Below are 15,066 nucleotides of genomic sequence, written 5' to 3'. Positions count from 1 at the left end.
CTTGTCATATAACAGTAACACTAAAATTCTCTGTTCAGATCCGTTAAGCGCGCAGTACGAGCGTGCCGTTGCTTAGTCGGAAAACGACTCTTGAGTCAGGACAGGACATAGACTGAAAAACAGAAAGTCCTATAAAATACAGAAAACACACATTTCTCAACACAGTGTTCTGTAAATCAAAATCTGGCTAATTTTCCGATTTGTATAAAACAGGCTTTAGAGTAATACGTCTTTAGTTTTTGGAATCAGACACAGACAGAATGTGAACTAAATTCTTCATCATACCGCTAACTTTTTCAAAGCGTTTCTTTCTTTATTATCATGTTTCATCCAGATCTTTTGGCAAATTTTCGCTCTGGGGTGTATTGTCCGCTGTGATTTGCATGGGTTCCATCGCCTCCTTTGCCATGTCTTCCCCGATGGTTGTGAAGATGGAAATCAAGTTCTGCAGGCCGATGAGGTAGCCGTCCTCGTGGTTCCCGACTGTCCACTTGGAACTGTGGTCGATAGTGATGTGCTCGGGAAGCCGCACGGTCTTGGCGAAGTCTATGAGCCAGATGGAAGACTTGCGCTTGTCGTGGACGAACAGAAGTGAACTGCCGATTATTTCGTGGGATTTGAAGAATTCCGATGACTCCATTGTTGCTTTTATTTGTTTTAACCGCTCAATATATCCATCCTGAAAAAAAAAGAGACAAACATGTTTTTTATTTTATCTCATTTATGTTAGATTTTTTTAAAATTGGTTTTATAATTTGGTGTACATAGCTAATACTTAAAAGACAAATAGTTTTTCCAATATATATCATCAGAATCATCGACAAATTACTGGCCAAGCGGCTACGGAAAGAAGTCCCAGCAGAATGCAGGTTTGACGTTTTCTAAATTTTTCATCAAAGTGTTAAGAAGACTAAAACACAGGATTCAACGTGTCCGACTTGGCATCGCAGACAACTTGAAGTTGCATTACGACAATACACCGGCCCACAGCACATTCCTTGTCACCTACCTGGCCAAATAAGGGGTTCCATGAACCTGAAAGGAACCTAAAAGGACCCATGAAAGGAAAACATTTTGAGACTATCAAAGGGATTCAAGCAGCTTGTACCGCGGCCTTAAGCCTGGAAAAATCGCATGAGCCGATGCATCAACGCAGGAGGAGCCTTTTTTGAAGAATTTTGATGTGTTGTAACGAAAAGTTTAATAATTTTTTTGTAATCGACTCACTGACATTACTTTCCAGACAAACCATGTAAATGTACATATACATACCAGAACACAACAGTTTCATACAAAGAAAATGCTTATAGATTATAAAAAAAATAAATTAATACGTGCTAGTAAAAATTAAAAACTTAAAGAAGATATACGTTTAACCCTAACAACCTTGGCAGATTTTTTTTTTTTATTGAAAGAAATATTTGCGTTCTTACGATTTACCCAAATATTTCATATTGAGGACCATTTTCAGCGAGTTGTAAATAACTCAGTATTAGAAAACGGTAGTCAAGTTGGGGTGGAGTGGGATTTGAACCACGGACCTTTGAGCCGTGATTTGGAGACACTAGCTACAGGACCACAACCCGATTTTACACATTTGACGATTGAAAAGGCTTCAGAATCCGCATCAAATTTTTTTCATTCATGAATTTTGATAATACAGTTAGGAAATGAAAAATATGGTAAAGCAGTTTTAACTGAATGCTGTTTTACCTGTATTTAAGTTTGTGAGAAAAAATGAGATCATATGTATCCTATAGGATACATTGCCAAGAAAAGGATTAAACATACATAAGTAGATTAAACAAAAAGAGTACAAAGTTATACCAAATAAAAAGTGAAAAAATATTTTCTTAAATGTTAAAAAATGACAATCCGATAAAATACACAAAAAGTATAGAAAAAAATATTTGACATCTTTCTGACTTACCACTATACTGGGGAATCCTTGGCAGAAGTCTTTAAAGGCCTCCAGCACCTGAGCGGAGGACTTGGTGGTCTTGAAATCTTTGGTGCTGGTCCCGTCCGCCTTCTTGATGCCCTCTACCCTGAAGCCGAGGGTGGCCGTGGACGAGATGGTCTCCCTCCACACCATGTAGCGAGGCTTGGTCACCCCCTTAGCGCGGTTCTCCTCATCTGTGGGAGCACTCGGATCGATCTGGATCATCTTCTCATACATGTCCTGAAGAAAGAAACAAAATTTTAAACTTACACATATTGTAACAAAGATAGAGAATATTTATTTATTCTTTTACGATGAATCATCGTTTTTGGGTGATCCAGCGTTTGTTGGATTTGTTCTGACGTTTCGGCTAACGTTGCAGAAGCTATCTTCAGGGTAAACTAAGTGTTGCATGGAAAAAAAATACATGTTTATGTATTAGTAATTTGCACCGTGTTGCAGTCGGCGATAGGTACATTTAGTGTCATTTTTGTCATGCGTAGTGCCGGGAACCATGCAGAGTTTACATTGATAAATTACAACAAGGATGGGGAACATTTTAGAGAAGGGAAACAAAAGGAATATGGGAATATAAGTTCTTTGGTTGGCTGGAAGATATTGCTTTTAGCAATAAGTCTGCCAAAGTACTTCGTACTTAAAGTTTTAAATAAATAAATAAAGATGTAAAACATTTTAGGGAAGGAAAGATAATTTATATATTTGGATTTTTTTTAAACTTATTAATATTAACTTATTAATTACAACTCGCTGTCTCCCCGTAGAGATAGAAAATAGTTAAGTAAAGGGCGTTCATTGAGACTAGACTTCTATTAGAACACGCGCAAACAATGAGCCCACCGAATGCTGGCCATTTTGAATGTTGCCTTGGTCAATGTCTATAAAGCCTCACCGCACAAACAAATTATATATTTTAAGTTTTACGTAAGTAAAGATAGTTTATTTATGGTCACAAATGGTTCTATTTTTAAGAATAACAATAGAAACTCTTATTACTGTTTATAAATAGTGATTTAAAACCAAGTTTAACATGCTTTTGATTGAAATATTAAACCCCGAATGTTGTGCTCCTGAAATATTTATGAGAATAAGATTTTATTATCTTCATTGATTAGGATAATATATCTGTACCTAAGAGGCAGACGGATGCAAATCCAGATTTTTATGAAATGACATTTCGTTATTCATATCAAGTTTATGATAATGTCCATTGATTTTGAAGAAATTTAAGTCATATAATGAAAGAACCAATGTATTTAGATAATAAAAATACAAATGAATGCTATAAATTATTAGAAATCACTTTATTTTTTTATTTATACACGCATTTAATATTTTACAAAATGGCACAAAAAACTGACACATTCTGCTCGTACTAGGAATAGGCTCAGTGTATGAAGTAATGGCAAGCCAGAAATATTAGTATGCCTAATGTTGCAATCGGTTCCTATATGGGCAAATGCCTGTTCTAAGAAACCGATTTGTTGCGGCAAATATGGTTATCGAATATGTTTCCCATAAATAAAAATAATATTGAAGAAATAGAAAAACATATAGACCAAAAGAAAAAAAAATAAAGTACAGATTATGTTAATATTTTTTAAATATTTTTTAATGTATATAAACCTATGGACAAAAAAACCCAACCATCTCTGTAGCTGCAGGATGTGTTGTAATCCAGCTCTTATTTGTAAAGGATTTTGAAAAATAATTAGAAACACCAAAATTCAATTTTTAAATAATGTAAACGGGGGCTAGGTTTCATATCGTCCATGCGCTCTGTAGCTGCAAGGCGTTCTGTAATCTAGCTCCTATCTGTTATTCAAATTATACCATAATTGGAACCGAGGAACTAAAATCGCAAACGTCCATGCACTATGTGGCTGCAAGAGGTGTTGGGACATTTATTGTTCTGAGCCCTTGAGGTGATTTTCACAAAAATGGCACTATATAAATTATCCAAAATAATAATAATAATGTAAGATATATATCATCATCACCATCGTTTCCTTTCCGCACATAATGGTGCATAGGGCACTGTACTGGTACACCAATCACAATGTATCGTACTCAGTTTTGTGGAGGCAGCAAGAGTTGATACATAAGACAGACAGTTCTCATATTTTAGGTACAATTTTTTTTTATTCCGAATGCTTTCCATTTGTGGATTGGGATGCTGAGACTTCTAACAAATTTATAATATTATAATTATTAGAGTTTTTGGATTATTAAATCTAAATAATATATTTAAATATTTTATTTCTCTTTGACAGTATGTTTAAAAATAAAGTTCCTATTCATCAAAGTACCATTCCCTTTCCACACCTAATGGTGCATAGGGCACCGCATTGGTACACCAAACGCAGCGTTTCTTGATAATTTCTGTTACATAAAGGTAAAATGATCAGTCTTAAGCTTCAGGTGCCAGTCCACAGACTGAAATATTGCGTTACCTTTTTAAATAGTCAACCGTGTTGGGAATCAAACCCGGGACCTCTTGCATGGTAGGCAAACGCACTGACCACTACACCACGAGACTGACAGTAGCCGACGTAACAATTTATTCATAAAAAGTCCTTATTGACATACAAAAATTAATAAGTGCTAGTCATAAATAATATGTTTATATTATCAATTATTCTGAACACATGTGAAGGAGACATTGAACTTTCCATACTATGGAGGTATAAATAGACAGCAGTTATGGGTTTGAATCAGTAGGCCATAGTACGCGAGTATAGTAATGTGAGGTCACCTAGACTTGGATACTGCACATTGATTCACCGTCTTAATATTAGGTGCTATTATTTCGTGCGGTAAATACGACAACTAGGTAACTTCAAAATCAGGTTAGGACATACATGTAACATAACTGATTTCCGGGTAAACCCGACTCCACGCATTATATTTGCGCGCCAGGCGAAAGTCCTCAGTGCTTACGTAGCTCTTTCACTGAGAGGATATGTTGCGCATTGTTTCCTTGTTTCGTTTCTGCCGCAACATCGCAAGTGGAAAAGGAGAAGAAGAGGATGAAGAGGATATGGTGTTGGAGGAAAATGCGCAGAAAGTTTCACACAGCGAAGGACACAAAACTCTAGAAATAGCGTTAAAGTATGCAGAGCAGCTGGAGGAAACATCGTCTCCCGAGCTTTTACTTCAGAGGCGTCTGCAAGATTTGGCGGCCAGAAAACGACAAACAGCGGGTAAACAAAAGACAATCACAGACAGAATTTTTTATCCAAGCTAAAGTTTATTTTCAGTTCACTGTATTGTATGTGAGTACGTAAAACTGTTTTATTACTTTGCCGTAAGTGCATTTTGATGTTTTAGTTTGTTACATTCAGTTATGTTACATGTACATATTTGAAAAGTTTACGATGTGCAAATAAAATTATGTAACACATTTTCAGTGTTGTTTTTATCATTTTCCGTGTTATCCGACCTTGCCGCGGCCGGTTTAAGTCGGATAATCGATCTACTGTAATATAATTTTATTTTAAAAAGGAATTTTTAAAAACATATTACTTTCAATGCATATAATTATACTTATGACATATATTTGAAAGTTTCCTTTCTAGCTTATCATTTATGTTTTAAAAGCATTGTTATTTATTTTGCGTACTAATACCATACATGCATAATATATTTATGTATCCACGGTTATCAGTGACAAAAATACACAGGAAAAAATAAGGAGGAAAATAATGGCTGCAAAATGTTGCTACTACGCACTCCAGAAACAATTACGAAGACATACTAAGATAATACTGTACAAAACACTGATCAAACCAATCCTGACATATGCCTCCGAAACCAGGGTTATGACAAAGAATGTTGAGGAGACCATTGCAGTGTTCAAAAAAGAATCTTCAGAGTTGGCTATGGCCCTGTGAGATAAACAACCACTGGCATCGTCGCTACAATAGAGAGCTATATGAAATCTACAAAGCGCCCAACGTGATCGGCTCCATCAAGCGGTGCTTGAGGTGGGCTGGCCATATAATTGGAATGGTGGACAACAACTCCATAAAACGTTCAACTCTCTGTGCCATAAGGACGACGAAGACCAGGGTACGTATTCTGATGGGAAGTTAAAATTTATCTTCAATTTTATCTACAAAGTAAAATCAAGTTTTCTGAGTGAAAAATAGAATTTGTTTGCAATTTTTTTTTCAAAACATGTTCAATTACCGACGAAGATACTTTAAATTTAAATGATGATGATGATGTTATACATATATTTGTTTTCTCTTTTTTTAAGTTTTTAAATGTGTATACCTTACTTTAGATGTGCGAAATATTTGTAATATGAACTCTGGGAAAAAAAAAATATTGTGAGCTGTAAAAACAATAAAAATATATAAATATGCTGAGATGAGAAAAGTAAAAAGCTTGTAAGTTCATTTATTAAGAATTACCTTTCTTAGTTTGGGTTTCTCTTTAGCCTTGGCCAATTCTTCCTCCAGGTATGTTCTGACTCCCACTTTGCAGTCCATAACACAAGGGGAGTCGAAGCCACTCAGGAGGTCTTGCAACTGCAGGTATGCAGCTATATTAATAATATCAGTCAAGGAAAACAACTGGTTTAATAGCGCTGAATATTAAAGAAACAACACACACTTGCGGCACGTCAAATAAATTTCACAGCCTATAAAAACGTTCGAAAATAAAATATTTCATATTTATGTTTGTCAAAGTTTGATGGCTTCCTTTTCTGTTTGAGAATGAGGTTAAAGATAATGAATGCGATCATCCACCTTTTGGTCTAATGGTCAGCGAGATGGTCTACCATGCAAGAGGTCAAGGGTTTGATTCCGGACATGGAATATTTATTTAAAAAGTGTTTCTGCACAAGAATATTTCATAGTCCCTCGACTGACACCTGAAGTGTAAGACTGATCATCTTACCTTGATGTAAAGAAAAAATATCTAAAAAAGTCATGAATGCTTGGAAGCCATTTTGCCAAAAACTGTTTAAATGTCGCTTGAGTTTCTGTGGTCCTCTGTGCCTTATATGAACTTGAGATGGGCGTTTAGGTTATTTAAAATGAGTAGCAGTAACAATTAAAAGTGTTTCTAAATAACAGTTTAAAGCAGTGTGGGCATAAAATCTGATACAAGCAGCTTCTGAAACAGTGTCAAAAAAATAATTAAACTGTTACTTGTAAAACTAGTCAGGAAGATCTGAATTTAGGACCACGACTCCTCAAACGGAACAAGAACAGTGAGATCCTCATTTGTTTTTTACCAACTCTAATATGAAAATGTGGAAAACCAATATATGACAAGGTTACTAATAAAACCCTAAGAGGGTGCTGGTTTGGGATAGATATAAAAATAGTGCATAGGACACTGCATTGGTACTCTAAATACAGCGTATCAGTGATAATTTGTGGTTGTAATATACATAAATGCAGTCCAGAAACTATGAAACGTTGCAGTGAAAAAACACATATTGATTAGAATTAAATCCAGGATTTCAAGCAAGGTAAGAAAATGCTCTACCACTAGACCACTAAGCGAACTAATAACTTCCTTTTTCAAGATTTTTAACATTTTCAAATTTGATCATAATTTAGATAATGGTTTCATTTTTGGGGCTGTCTATTACTTAAAATACGATATAAACGACCCAAAAACAAAACAGTTGTCTCAATAATGATAAATAATCTTATTTACTTTTGGCATTAGAGGCCACTACAGTAAATAAGAAAAATGAATTAAAATAAAATATGGCATTGTTTACAAAACCTCTAAGTGACTATTTTAAGCAAAAATGTGTATTCATGAGTTAACATAAATACTATATTAAAAATACAATTACAAGAACCTACTATCAAGAAACTCTTTGTGTTCGTGCGGATTAAGAATACAGTTCTGTGTGTGTAATATAGAACCAGAATCCCGGGCTAATGCTTTCAACTCGATGGCTGCTCTCAGATAAAAATCCTGAAAAAGGAAATCAAGTGGAGATAAGTCCGCCTCGTAGTGCAGTGGTTGCCGCATCTGTGTATCATGCTTGAGGTCCCGGGTTTGATTCCTAGGAAGGTCAACATGAAATATTGATTAAAAGGGTGGTTCTACACTCCAATATTTCGTGTTCCTAAACTGGCATCTGAAACATAAGTTACAGCGTACCTACTCTGCTTTACCTCGTGATTATCATTGCCTAAAAGCACAAGACTCATTGAAAATGGCCCCAAAAATGTTCAAATTATCCATATAATATTATTGACGGTAGATTAGAAAGTTCATACTGTTTTAGAAATATCAAAATAAGTAACAGCCATAATTTTAGCAACCCAAAAACGTATGACATATATAGATTCCTTCGATAAAAATGTGTAGTTTTTCAATTCGACTTTAATAATATGTAGATAATATAATAGTGTTGAAAGCATGGAAATCAACATTTTTGACGGCAGATTGTTAAGGTTTAAGAAATGTTTACAAATGCATTTTTTTTCTTCCTCTTCGGTCCGTAATGACTGAAGATCGTGACCACCGTTTCGTACTCTCGAAACTGCAGTCCTACACTTGTCTCGGCCCCCCGCATTTCTGAGAGCTGTCACAAAGGAAGTGCCTGTTGCAGTTTTTATCTAGTCGGACCAGCGCATGGGAGACCTCCTTCGTCCTCTTCTTCCCTCTACGCTGCCGACCACAAGCTACTCCAAGCAATCTTACTCTCTCCTTGCGAGGTTACCAAAATGTCCAGGGTGTTCTTATCACACACGTCCAGCACCGCATCTCAGGGACATCTATCATGTTGCGCTCTTTTGCCCTTATTGTCCATATTTCCGCCCCAGATAAAAAAATTATAGCACGAAAGTTCTGACCAATCTCGTTTAATAATTTAATTTTAATCATTTACATTGTTAATACTATCATTTAGTTTTTCTATACAAAAAAATATTTTAAAAATGTGTATTTTTTTAAGTGTATGTGAAATTTAAGAAAAATATATAATGTCTTTTTTATGTGAATATTTCTATTTTTTAATATTATTTCACATTGCTTGTAAACCAAATAAATATTAAGTTAAAATAGTGATAAGCATAAATATGTACCTATTTAATTCATATCTACCACCTTAATTTGTGGTTACTTTATCGCTCGTAGGCATAGTATGGTTGTTCTGATAAAATATTTTAACGTTGATCAATTTTTGAAATTGATCAACACTTCACCGAGTGAATTTTCATAAATATTCGTTTTAATGAAACTCGAACTACATATCATCAACATCCACATTAACCTCGATGGTGGACGCTTCGATGCGATCCAAAACTTGCGAAAAGAGTGCGAACGACACACGGCATAATAATGACGAACGGGCGTGAAAATTTAAGAAAATTGTAACTGGAACCAGTGGTGGTAATCCAGTGAAATTCAAATGTGTCAAGGACGCTTACGATAAAAACTATTGTGAATTTAGGAAATGTAAATCAGTCCAGATGGACTACGCAATGAAGTCTAAAACACAAAAACATATTATTAAGAAATAACAAACATGTCATACGAGCGGAGGAAAATTAATTAACAAATTCCTGATTTAATTTAATTAATTCTTAGATAAGCAATTTTTCATCACATATCCGTATGTACCACTACACTGATCATTTGTCACGTGGAATGAGGAAGTTCGGTGCTATGGGAAATTGAATATAAAAAATGTTTTCTTACACGCGGTAAAAATTAAAGCATTTAATTGTACTACGAAGTTTCTCAAAAATGTATGAAAAAACTAATAAACATGAACTACTTTGAATGACGTCATGAGTTCTTGTAAATCAACCAATGATTGTGATAGACTTCCAGTTTACGGAAAGCCATTTCGCCAATCAGCAGAACTCACCGTAGAAAACTTATAATGTCAGCCAGAGTAATTCAAAAATTTCAAAACATTAAAAAATCATGGCGCTGATAATATGATACATAAAAATAAAAAATTTGGCTTAATTTGATAGTCTTTTAAAATTGTATTTTTTTTAAACTACTGAATTTCCTCATTAAGACAATAAATTTTACACTTCAGATGCCAATTTGCAAGCCATGAAACATTTTACCAAAATTTACAAAATTAATATTTCACATTGATCTTTCGAGAATTGAGCCAGGAACCTTGTGTAAAGTAGCTAAATGGACTAATTACCAGCAATAAGTAATTCATTTATGTATAAATTCTACACATAATATTTTTTTTGACCAATTCATCATATGAACTTTCATATCTGAGTTAAAAATAGTTTTATCTGCTCATGACTCGGGTGAACTTTTTGAACCAAAAATACACCGTTTATTACGATAATGAACTCTTGGAAAAACTAATACGAAATCATCTTAAGAAAAATAATACGCTCGCATTTGCTTCGATAATTGTAAATATTTTTTTACAAAATCACAAGTTCTGCCTATGTGTTTTTAAGGTAGCTTTCGTAATCATAACTTACTGTATCAGAGGTGTTATTCTGAACTGCTCTCGCGGCACGAGAAAACCATTTTTCTCGTGTGTTTTGTATGTAAATACGCTAGATAATACGGCTGCAAGAGCGTTTGGAATACAACCCCTGATTTAAACGATTATGTATTTAATTAAAATATAAATAAAGTCAATTTGACTGTTTCAAAGGATACATTCTCCGTCATCACTTAAGATTTGTCCTTTATATTCTGGGACAAAGGGTCGCAAGATATCGTTCATCAGAATCTGGAAAAAATAAAATAAAATGTATTAAATTATATCAAAATAGAATTCACCTTTTTTGTCCCTAAATTTAAAAAAAAAACAGCAATGGAAGAACTTTTTTTTTTAATACGGCATTAAAAGAAGAAATGCTGATGATTTCCACCAATTCTTATAATAAAAAAATATATATTTCAATACAATTGTAAACTGAAATTGATAATAAAATAAAAACAGTTTATGGTTTAGTGTGTATTTATAGACATAGACAATCACAATTATTCCATTTGTCAGATAGTTACTTTTAAGCTGATTTATAGTTAATTTCCTTTATAAATAATAAATAAGTACTTATTTTATAATATTTTATACAAATACCCTTTGTTTATATAGTTTTTAGGTAACTCTATGAGTAAGTTCAGTGCTAAGGGAAATTGTATATAAAAACTGTTTTTTTACATGCATTAAAAATTGGAGCTTTTGATTCGATAATAATTTTTGAGACAAAGTTCTCAAAAATGTATGAGAAAATCATTAAAAATGGTTTTAACAAAAATTAACTACAGTACTTTGAATGACGTCACGAGTTCTTGTGAATCAACCAATAATAAGAGTGTTGTGATAGATTTCTGGTTTATGGGAAGCTAATTCACCAATCAGCGGAATTCACCCCAGAGAACTTGTGATGTCACAGGCGGAGTGATTTCAAAATTACAAAACTTTGAAGAATCAATTACAAAAACAATGTTGGATTAATTTGATAGTCAATTAAAAAATTTAAAAAAACTACTGAACATCCTCATTGATTTAATGGTGACGATGACATTTACTTCAGATTCTTGCCTAAAAACTATAGTTGGTAGATGAACAGATTAGATGGTAAAGTATGAAGAGGAAGGGTTACCTGGAAGCAGGTCTCTTCTTTGGGACAGAGTTTCTTGAGAATGGTTCCCTGATCAGGTCCGGCCTTAAAATTTCCCTGGTGACCAGCTAACTGCACCCATGGGTACCTCTGTTTCTTATATGTCTGGAAGAATGGTGTCCACTGCACGATATTCCTGAGCTTTCTCCAGCCAGAAGTCTGAAAAAAATAATAACAATGAAATTGAGGTATTAATTAACAAAAGTATACTTTACAGCTTTTAATACAATAACAAATCAAAATAATAGTAAATTTGTTAATACAATTTCAAAACATTATTTAGTAGAAGGACAATCACTGATTTTATATACAATTTTAAATGGCTGGTTAGATGTTCTTGATTTAATGAGTAACCAACTGAAGTTTCAGGTTTAGACAAAAATAAGGAAAAAATTTGGCTCAGCCAAAACATGCGGCCGGGATGTGTCGGATTACGTTTGGATGTACTAGGGTGCATCTTATGGCTCGTGAAGATCTTACATATTAATATTTTTGTAAGTCCTTTATAGTTAATAAGTTTAAGTTCCTATAGTGTACATTGAAGAATTGTTGCATAATTTTTGGGTGTTTTAAAGTGTCTTTGAACTTATTTAAATAAGCTTCGGTTAGTTTCGATTTCAGCCGAAACTAGAACAGAAGTTGAAATTCTTTTTCGGTTTTGGCTGAAAATCTTGTTTCGGTTGATCAACAGATTTAACAAATCTCATATTATTATTATTATTATGTAAAACTTATATAGCGCCATTTTCCTAAGATAATGCCTCAAGGGCGCTATACATAGTGATTCTATAGATAAATAAATTTAATTGGAGCTTTTAAATTTGTTATATAATTAAAACAACTTATTTTGTTATCACATGTTACGGATTTATTCAAATGATTTAGAGAACAAGTGGGTTATAAGTTTTTCCGAAACATCACTTCACTCTCACAGCCTCGCACCTCTGCTGGAAGAGCTATCCATGCTATAGGGCCTGCGACCACAAATGCGCGTTCAATGAATTTAGTGCGCTGTTTGCGTAGAGGTATAATAACTTTTGATGTTCCTAAAACTCGTACACAACAAACACAAAAAACCTACTAATTATTATTTTTACTCGCTATTCAGAGACTACATAAACTTGAAAATAAATTTAGCTATTTTGATATCTTGTGCTGTTCAATATCAAAATTTAAAGAATATACACTATTAGGTGCGGAAAGGGAGATGATGTGTTTGTATGTTTGTGAATAGGACATTGACAATGTGTATGTGAAATAATGAATTAAATCAATGAGGAAGTTTAGTGCCATGGGAGATTGTATTTAAAAAATGATTTCTTACATGTAAAATTGTCTTCTGTATTGGTAATTTGTGGGCTTTATGCCTGTTTTCCCGATCATGCGGGAAAAAAAACACAAAAAATTGAGAATTTAATTGTGGCTAAGTTTCTCAAAAATGTATGAAAATGATTTTAATAAGAATCACAAGTTCTTTCGAATAAACTAATGTTGTGATAGATTTCCGGTTTCCAGGAAGCCAAATCGCCAATCAGTAGAACTCTCCGACGAGAACTTGTGACGTCAAGTGCGCAGTAATTTCAAAATTACAAAACTTCCAAAAATTATAACGCTGATAATACAATAAATGAAAATATATTTAAAAAGAATTTTGGCTTAGTTTGAGTCTATTCACAATTTTTTTTTTCAAACCACTGAGCTTTCTCATTTGATATTATTATTTTAATAATTATTATGGATAACTTATAAAAAAGCACAATTTTCATAATATAATACATCAAAGTGCTTCTGTGGATACCTGCTAATTTTATTTTGGCATAAAATTTTCAATTCAAGTAAAATAATTTGTTTTGTCTTCACGTGTTACAGATTTATTCTAATGATTTTGAGAACAGGTGGGTTTTAAATAATCGTGTTGATACCTCGGTTGAATCTCATTATTTAATTAAATTCTGTTTATTGTTTAACTCAACAATATCAACTCTGTGGGTACAAAGCAAGAATACCAGAAAATTTTATTGTTATACATGCATATTTTTTTATTTCTATTATTGTGACTGTTAAATTGGAGTTCCAAAGATGCCCAATACAAATATTTATCGAGAATTAAACATGTATAATATTTCATTATTTCAACAACTCTGATTTCAAAATAAAACGTTACATTACTCGCAGTGAATAATGTCACAAATACGTTATTTATTACGGGTAAATAAGAATTTGTAACTTTAACAACCGTAAAATGAGCGTAACTTCAGAACACACTTATTTTCTTTGTAAAAACCAATACCTACAGTAGTATTATAAAATAATCATCGTGTTAAATTCAAATGTCCTTACTTTATCCTTTTTCGTAATTATAGATCCAACAATGCACACGTTAAAAACAAAAGCCATCTTGATTTTTCAAATTTAAAACAAATGTTAATTGTTAATAACTCGAAAGTAAACACACAACACTTTTACACGATTAATTATTACGACAAATATCCCCAAAAATGAAAAGTCGACTTTTTACAAAACGTGTTTCTGTCCACTATCCACTGACCAGATGTATTTTGACAGCTTGCCTCTATTCGTTTTAAAAATACTTTTTATATTATTTCTAACTGGGGCTTTGAATACAGTGAGCGTAAATAGTATATTTAGATAAGAACACACTTTGCCGATATCAACGTCTGTTTTGAACTGTGACTGAACAAAAACCTAAAGAAGTAAAACTTTTATAAAATTTGAACGCGCGCTACGGGTAACCATTTTGAAATGACGCGCAAACGCAGAACGCCAGTGTGCATGGTTCTCAAAAGATCTCAAATAATTATGTGCAGGTACTTGGTACCTGCCCCTACCCCAAATAATTCTTGGAAAATCTAAATACGTGGTAACCATAAAATTTCTAATCGGCAAATTCTGGGAAACTTATAATTAGAGTATTTCATTAAACAATTCTAAATTCGTAATTTCTATTTCAACACCGAAAAATTTGAATAAATCACAACAGAGATACAGAACATTTCATAAAAAGGTAATATATAAGTCTAAGCATTTACAGGGTCTATGACCTGTCATTAGCTGGTTGAACAGATGGATTTAATTTGGTAGGACTTAACATATTGTTGATCAAAAAAATTATTCATAATAAAATTTATAGGAAAAATGATTGGCCTAATACCACACACGTTTAGCGTAGTTAGTTTTTATTTAAAAATCATCCCAACATGTCTTACAATCAATGAAAAAAAAAAGGTAAATTATGCAATTACATATACATAGAATTAAGAATAGTGCAGAAACCGCATACGCACATCAAACAGAAGGCGACTAAAGTACTCATAAATGAGTAGGTCTACATTTTGACCCATTAGTTTCTTTGTAGACGTCGCTCAGTACGCAACTCCTGATTTAAATTCAGCTATGTCGTGTTGTGTCATTTTAAAGTGCAGAAATACTGCTAGGATCTTAAAGAAACAGGATACAATCACATTTCATGTATAATTAGCT

The 15,066-nt window shown here is 33.3% G+C and overlaps 1 protein-coding gene across 1 annotated transcript; it reads right to left on the bottom strand.

Moving 5' to 3' along the window:
- Positions 1 to 236: 236 nt before the first annotated feature.
- IP3K2 (Inositol 1,4,5-triphosphate kinase 2) lies at positions 237 to 14,329 on the bottom strand. Its single transcript, XM_088239018.1, has 6 exons — positions 13,906 to 14,329; positions 11,548 to 11,724; positions 10,595 to 10,667; positions 6,379 to 6,509; positions 1,931 to 2,182; positions 237 to 679 (listed from the first exon to the last, which is right to left on the bottom strand). Exons 1-6 carry the CDS (start codon positions 13,960 to 13,962, stop codon positions 320 to 322), a joined length of 1,050 nt encoding a protein of 349 aa, XP_088095144.1. The 5' UTR covers positions 13,963 to 14,329; the 3' UTR covers positions 237 to 319.
- Between the last annotated feature and the right edge of the window lie 737 nt (positions 14,330 to 15,066).

This window comes from Micrasema longulum, unplaced genomic scaffold (genome assembly GCF_059751315.1).
Source record: "Micrasema longulum isolate JH-2025_06_02 unplaced genomic scaffold, ASM5975131v1 h1tg002040l, whole genome shotgun sequence".
Taxonomy (NCBI): domain Eukaryota; kingdom Metazoa; phylum Arthropoda; class Insecta; order Trichoptera; family Brachycentridae; genus Micrasema; species Micrasema longulum.
This window is presented reverse-complemented; position numbering and strand designations above follow the sequence as displayed.